We start from the raw sequence: 7,359 nt of genomic DNA on the forward strand, positions 1-7,359 counted from the left end.
AATGAGGTAGCAGCAGCTCTTCTCACCTCCCCATGAGATTGAGGCTCCCCAACCCTGTGGGTCTTCAGAAATCAGAGCCATACTCTGGCTCATGGACCTTCCCTACGATTCACTCACTAGACTCTCTACTTTGTGAAATGTACTCTGTAAGCTGCCACCAGCTATGCACTTCCATGTTCCAAGGGCCACTGACTTCAGCAGCCTGTAGGATAAGCAGCCCTTGGAAAGGGCAGGCGAGCCACCGGCACAGGAGAGCTCCAATCCCACCCCGCTTCTTACCAGCTGGCCGTCTCAGACAAGACACTTTACTTCTCTGGGTCTCTGCTCCCCTTTCCAGGCAGCACCTCGGAGTGAGTGGTCAACATTCCCACTCTCATCCCGTCTCACTTTCTGTCGGGGCCAAGCATCCAATCTAGCATCTGTCCCCATCTCCTGTCAAGATCGCCAGTGACATCTGTTCTGTTGTACAATGAAGGTTGTTTTAACTTTTTTTAAAAAAAGATTTATTCTTGACGGGTGGTGATGGTGCATGCCTTTAATCCCAGCACTCGGGAGGCAGAGGCAGGCGGATCTCTGTGAGTTTGAGGCCAGCCTGATCTACAAGAACTAGTTCCAGGACAGGCTCCAAAACTAGAGAAACCCTGTCTTGAAAAACCAAACTGAAACAAAACAAAACAAAAGATTTATTCTTCCAGGCAGTGGTGATGCAGGCCTTTACTCCCAGCACTCAGGAGGCAGAGAAAGACAAATCTCTGAGTTTAAGGCCAGTCTGGTCTACAGAGTGAGTTCCAGGACAGCCAGGGCTACACAGAGAAAGATTTATTCTATGTGCTTGAGTGTTTTGCCTGCACATATGTATATGTGCGACATGAATGTAGTGTTTACAGAAGAGGGCACTAGATCCCCCGGGATTGGAGTTACACGTTTGTGAGGCAACATGTAGGCACTGGGAACTGAACCCGTGTCCTCTGCAAGAGCAGCCAGTGCTCTTCACCACTGAGCCATCTCTCCAGCCCTTGTTTTGGTTTTCTATCCTCCTAAAATTAGATTTTTCACAGTGATCTGAAAAACAAAAACTAAGCAAAATAGACCAGGAACAATTTTAAAGCAAGGCAGCTGAATGGTTGGAGGCATGGATCTTGGAGCCATGTCTCCCAGATTCACTTCCCGTACATAACAAACGAAGGAAAGACCGGAGTCACCGTGTACAGCCGTGGCAAGGACATACACTCCCGTGGAGGGCTAGCTATCACAGCTTCATTTTAGATATAAAGTTGTTCCTCCTTAGCCCTAGTCCTGCAGGTGCCTTCACAGTCCAACCAACTGAAGAATGAGACTAGTTGAAAGTAAAACTGCATCTGTATTAAGTAGACAGACTCTGTGTGTGTGTGTGTGTGTGTGTCCCAAGGCGTTGAATGAAAAGAGATCCGCCTGCCTCTGCCTCCCAGGTGCTTCTCTTGTCATTATTTCCTAAGCAATATATCAATCTAGCACTTATTAATACATTGCCCTAGGTACGTACCATAAGGAGAGATAATTTAAAACATATGAAAGCTGCGGGCAGGCTCCGTAGCACTTCACAGTCCAGAGGTTTGAGCATTTATATATTCTGAGGTCTTAGGAAGGTTGTTCAACCAGCCCCTGAGGATCCCGTCAAAGAAGTATCCGTTTGCGACCTCCTAGCCACTAGGAGGCGCACTCCAAAGTAAACATATTAAAAATCGATTGAGCTTCCACTTCGGGCGGAAGTAGGTGCTCACCACGCAGGTCTTATCTCAGAAAGAATTCCAAATTTCTTAAGTAATCCCAAGAGAAAGATACATTTTTACTTCTTCCCAAGATGTTAATGTCTACTAGAGAACAATAGTACATTGGTTTGCTTTGTCCAGCATTACTTCTCAGACACATCTTAGGATCCTTTGGAGAACCCAGAGCCGGAAGTGCCTCACTTTTCCCTTCCAGGACCCGAGGCTCCTTCCCATCACCCCTTGCGCGCCACCGCCCCTTCCTTCTTCCTCGGCGCTACCTGCGAGGTGGCTGCCATCTCCTTTGCGGTGAGTGTGCATCGCCGGCCATCCGCCCGTCTGTGGGCTCGGCACGGCCCTGTCGGCGGGAGGAGAGGCCTTAGCATCGCCAGGTGGGGCAGCCTCGGTGTCGGACTCGGCGCTGGCGCCGCAGAGGCGAGCGCGCACGGGCCGGGCCTACTGGCCGCTCGCGCTGCTACGGAATCCGCCTAGGGCCAGGCAGCAGCCGGGGCCGGTTTGCGCCATGCGGCCGGTGGACTTGGAGTGCCGCACGCCGTTTCCCCTCCACTCCCTGGCCGCCGGGCCGCTTGTTAGCGGGAAGTACCGCCGCTCTCCGGCCTTCGAGGTGCCAGGGAGCAGAGAGGACGGCTGAGCATATTTTCGCTGGGTATTTAGTGCGTGCCCGACAAAGCAGGTTGTGGAGGGAACAGAGAGGGAACGTTTTTGATGGCGCCTCGAGGCGATCCGGGAGGGACACACTGCTGGTGTGTAGGAAGGGTGGTCTAGCTTAACGACCGCTTGGTTGTGGAGCTTTAGTGGGGTGGGATTTGCTGCCCCTTGCACACCAGAATGGCTTGCAGGTGATAGGTCATCTGCCGCCATTCATTGAGGTCAAAATGGCTGAGGTGACCCCGACCTCTTGAGATCGCGTCTGGAGAGTGACTAGTATTCTGCCAGCTTCGGAAACAGGAGGGAGAACAAGCCTAGCAGAGGTACCCATTCCATTCCCAGTTGGCTCAGTAGCTGGTGTTTGGAAGACACTCTGCAACATCACTCAGGCCTTGGACAAAGCAGCTCTCCCCTCCTGGTTCTTCGATAACGTGGATCTGCCTCTTTTTATAGGCATCATGGCTGCCCTCCGGCCTCTGGTGAAGCCCAAGATCGTCAAAAAGAGGACCAAGAAGTTCATCCGGCACCAGTCAGATCGATATGTCAAGATTAAGGTATGGGTGGAAGTGGGTGCGGAGGTTAAGTTTTAAGCACACATTTCTGGTGTCGCCTGTTCTGGGCAGTCCGTTTATTAAAGTTGTTTTTAAAATAACACTTTTCCTGTGTGTGACGGTCTGGGGACCTTCTTCCCATCATGTGATCAATTTGGGTTGTCAGCTTGGCAGCGGGCACTTCTCCTGAGCCATCTCTGCACCTCACATTTTTTTAAAGATATATTTGTCTATGTGTGTGTGTGTGTGTGTGTGTGTGTGTGTGTATGTATAAAATTATGTGAATGGGTGTTTGCCTGCATATCAGATGGGAGTGCTGGGAATTGAACCCAGGATCTCTGGAAGAGCAGCGAGTGTGCCTTTTTTGTGTGTGTGAACCTTTTAAGTGTATTGATCTTTTTCCTGCATATATGTCTATGTCAGGGTGTCAGGTCCTCTGAAACTGGAGTTGCAGGCAGTTGTGAACTGCCATGTGGGTGCTGGGAATTGAACCTGAGTCCCCTGGAAGAGCAGCCAGTCAGCCAGTGCTCTTAATTGCTGAGCCATCTCTCCAGCCCCATATCTATCATAGTCTACTACAAGGCAGGACTTCTCACTGGGCCCAGGGGTCACCAGTTGTTGGCTGGGTGGGCTCACACAGCCAACACTTACCTGATGCCTCTGTCTTAGGCAGGGCCTGCCTTTTTTTTTTTCCTGAAACAATCACAAATGGAAAGCTTTGTTGAATTCTGACCTGAGTGCTAGGGGTGGAGAACAGGGCTTCATGCATGCCAGACAAACTTGTACCAGCTGGGTCACACCCTTAGCCTTTGGTGTATGTGCTTTATGGGGCAGAAAACTTGGGTCTTAGTGTGCAGTCAGTCATTGTACTGCACACACAGTCCTTATTTTGACCCATGTGTGTCTGAGTTTGTGATAGGTATAGGAAGGTTTGGTTTTGTTGGAAGTTTGGCTGAACCACAGCCTTGAGAGCTTTTAGGATTTTTTTTGTTGTTAAAAGTGTGTAAAGAAGCATATGCCTTTAATCCCAGCACTCAGGAGGCAGAGGCAGGTGGATCTCTGTGTTCAAGTCCAGCCTGGTTTAAAGAGTGAGATCCAGAACATCCAGGCTACACAGAGACCCCATGTATGTTAAAAAGTGTATAAAGAAGTAGGAAGGTAATGTTACCAAGTGTGCCTTCTGTATGGCATGTCCCCTTTGAATTTAGCCCCGTTCCTGCCAAGTAAGAGCTGGCAGTTCTCAGAGACTAACTTGCCTGTGTGTCTTCAGCGGAACTGGCGGAAACCCAGAGGTATTGACAACAGGGTGCGGAGAAGATTTAAGGGCCAGATCCTGATGCCCAACATTGGTTACGGGAGCAACAAGAAAACCAAGCACATGCTGCCTAGCGGCTTCCGGAAGTTTCTGGTCCACAACGTCAAGGAGCTGGAGGTGCTGCTGATGTGCAACAAGTGAGTTGGGCTCTGGCCTGGGTGGGAGTGCGCCTGCCTTCCAAGAGGCCCGTGGAGGCACTGGAGTGGGGATGCTCTTTATGGAAGCTCAGAGGATGCTTGTTAGGGAGTCCAAGTGTTGCCTTGGTTGAGAGTGGGGCATATGTGCTCAGAAGGGTTTGAGACCTGAGACTGGAGAAGAGGGGGCCTCCCTTGATACAGTGGATGTTCCGCATGCTTTATGGTCCTGTCTGGAACCCAGCTGTAGTGGTGTGAGACGAGGAAGGAGTCCAGCCTTGCTTGGCTCTGCTGTGATAAGGGGATTTGCACAGTGATGCAGGTATGTTGGAGCTGAGAAAAGGTTGCAGACACAGATGTAGAGAGGAGGTTGTGGGATCTGGGCACTTTTGATAAGTTAAAACCCTTGCATGAGATGCATGGTCAAAGCCAAGGTCTGCCAGAAAATTCCCTTGACACTGGGTCTGGGTTTGAGGATGTAGTAAGAACACAGTTTATTTTTCTTTCTTGGTTAATGGGCTGGGAAGCTACATTTATATTTCCCCAAGTAAATTAGGGCTGCAGAGAGTCATTGAAGGTAGTGTATGTTTGGGTTTATAAGGATATGTTCTCTAAGGTGGTTGGAATGCAGATGGAGGGAGTCAGCATGGGGAGTTGATTATGTGCAGAAAGCAGGTTGGTGGCTGAGTGTCCATGTGGCAGTGTTCTGTCTCAGTGGTGGGTGCAGCGTTGGTTGGTGATGCATTTTTTATGATTACACCTCATCTGCCTGAGAGCAGCTTGGCATTGTTTATCAAAGCAAGCAGGTGCACCTGCTCACTGCATACTGTCTGGGCATTTTCCCGTGTAACTGAGAAGGGGAAGTTGCCGTAGAAAAACCCACTGAAAACAAAGTTTCTGGATGGTAGAGTCATGGTGGGTGTGTGTTGCTTATGGTTATGGATGCAAGAAGCAAGGTACATGGGCTTCATGATCAAAGGGGTAATTGGCTCTGTCCCCCAGATACAACCTCCAGTGTTGTATCTGTGAAGTGAGGGGTCTGTCTGGACTTAGGGTTTGCTGTCCAGCTGCCTGTCTGGGATTTCGTGATGTGTGGTGTGGATTTACTGGGGATGTGCTCCTCAGGACTGTTTGTGGGTACTCGGGGGCAGTGTTTATTGCTCACTCTACTTGAACCTGTGTTCCTCACAGTGGTTGCAACAGAAGCCTTTGGGCTCCTGGTGGAAGAATTCTGGGTTAGTCACGCAGGTGTGGGGAAGAACCTCAGGCTGGTGAGGATCCAGCTTCCCCTTTGGACCAGTTAGGTCTTGTCACTGCCATAGACCATTGCAGAAGCCTTGGTGCCTTCAGGGCTCATGGAGCTGTTTGCCAGGGCCTCTGCCTGGCAGTGGAGTGGGAGGCAAGCAGTGACCTTTTCTGGCGTGCTCCCTGCTCACTGGCATGCTTCTCTTTCAGGTCTTACTGTGCTGAGATTGCTCACAATGTTTCCTCCAAGAACCGAAAAGCCATCGTAGAAAGAGCAGCACAGCTGGCCATCAGAGTCACCAATCCCAACGCCAGGCTGCGCAGCGAAGAGAATGAGTAGATGGCTCATGTGCACGTTTTATTTGTGTTTAAATAAAACCACAAAAACTGCCGACTTGGTATTTTCTGCTCCTTTGAAGATTGGTCTTTCCTTCTTATTCCCCAGTGGGGCCTCCAGTTGAGAGGGTTTGTGCACAGTCAAGCGGGGCTCAGGAAATCCCATACTAGCCTTGGTTGCTCAAAGATGGTGTGAGGAAGTGGGTCTGCAACATTGGGAATTCAGAGCCAATGAAACCGTGGAGTGAGGAGTCTGGGGGCCGGCCAGCCCCTGCTCTCGCTGTCCCAGCTATTGGCATGTCCTAAGATGTGATTGAGGAAGCTTGCTTTGTGGAACAGGGCTCCTGCTTAGCCTCACTTGGGACTGACAGCCAAAGTGATTGTCTTTGAGAATCATGAAACTGGCAGGTGTATTTCTGCCACGTGAGATGCTGCAGAGGGGCAGTCACGGGGTAATCTGGATTTAAGGTGATGTTCTGTAACACGCAGTGTCTCCAGTCCTCCACTGTTTAAGATGGTTGTGGCAAAGGACACTCATGGACTAGACAGAAATGCATTGCAGCCTCTCCTGTCACCTTTAGAATGACTGAAAATGCCTTACAACTCCGTTGAATGCCCAGTATACTAGCAGCCCTATTAATCCCCACAAACAGCTGTGGCGTGAACTGGTTGTTTCAAGGACTTCTTCCCTTGCTGTAGTCTGGGTTGAGCCTAAGGTAGTGTGCATGGCAGACAAGTGCTCCACCATTGAGCTATTTTTTTGTTTTGGTTTTTCCAGACGCTTTCTCTGTTGCTTTGGAACCTGTCCTGGAACTAGCTCTTGCAGACCAGGATGGCCTCGGAACTCCGAGATTTGCCTCTGTCTAGAGATCTGCCAGCTTCTGCCTGGGATTAAAGGCATGCCCCTCCACCACCCAGCTCCATTGAGCTATTTTAACCTGTTTTGCCTGCCTGGATGTCTGTTCCCTGAGATGGCTTCAGATCCCTTGGGACAGGAGTTGTTGCCATGGGGACTGGGAATTGAACCTAGGTGCTATGGAAGGGTGCTTTGTGACAGCCATTTCTGACGTGTAGCTTTTACACATGGTCTTACTAAACTGCTCATTATGACCTTGATCTTGTAATCCTGCCTCAGCCTCCTAAACAGCTGGGGTAACAGGGCTGGGCTATCTGCTCTTGCATTTTCAGGACCAAGTCAGCCTGAAAACTATTGAAATGGGATAATCATGAGGAAGCGGGGCATGGTGCATACCTGAGGCAGGCAGATCTCTTTGTGAGTTCGAGGCTAGCCTGGTCTATGAAGTGAATTCCAGGACGCCTAGGGCTGTTGCATAGGGAAACCCTGTCTCAAAAAAAAAAAAAAA

At 50.0% G+C, this 7,359-nt stretch overlaps 1 protein-coding gene and 1 non-coding gene across 3 annotated transcripts; both read left to right on the forward strand.

Annotated features, from left to right (window-relative positions):
- Positions 1 to 1,994: 1,994 nt before the first annotated feature.
- On the forward strand, positions 1,995 to 6,051 carry Rpl32 (ribosomal protein L32). 2 transcript variants are annotated; one of them, XM_038319018.2, is made up of 4 exons: positions 1,995 to 2,054; positions 2,868 to 2,968; positions 4,236 to 4,417; positions 5,870 to 6,051. In XM_038319018.2, exons 2-4 carry the CDS (start codon positions 2,873 to 2,875, stop codon positions 5,997 to 5,999), a joined length of 408 nt encoding a protein of 135 aa, XP_038174946.1. In that variant the 5' UTR covers positions 1,995 to 2,054; positions 2,868 to 2,872; the 3' UTR covers positions 6,000 to 6,051. The 2 variants fall into 2 exon arrangements, with proteins under 2 accessions (XP_038174946.1, XP_038174947.1); XM_038319019.2 differs by having other exon boundaries at positions 2,006 to 2,137.
- Positions 2,659 to 2,798, forward strand: LOC119808575. Its single transcript, XR_005284498.1, has one exon. It is a non-coding gene; the product is annotated as a small nucleolar RNA SNORA7 (small nucleolar RNA).
- Positions 6,052 to 7,359: the final 1,308 nt, after the last annotated feature.

Source organism: Arvicola amphibius, chromosome 2, assembly GCF_903992535.2.
Source record: "Arvicola amphibius chromosome 2, mArvAmp1.2, whole genome shotgun sequence".
NCBI classification, from domain to species: Eukaryota; Metazoa; Chordata; class Mammalia; order Rodentia; family Cricetidae; genus Arvicola; species Arvicola amphibius.

Excerpts from the sequence above, each read along its gene's own strand:
- Rpl32 (XM_038319018.2), top strand. The coding sequence starts at position 2,873 with ATGGCTGCCCTCCGGCCTCTGGTGAAGCCCAAGATCGTCAAAAAGAGG. Across the intron at positions 2,969-4,235 it reads ATCGATATGTCAAGATTAAG|CGGAACTGGCGGAAACCCAG; the intron begins GTATGGGTGGAA and ends GTGTGTCTTCAG. Across the intron at positions 4,418-5,869 it reads GTGCTGCTGATGTGCAACAA|GTCTTACTGTGCTGAGATTG; the intron begins GTGAGTTGGGCT and ends CTTCTCTTTCAG.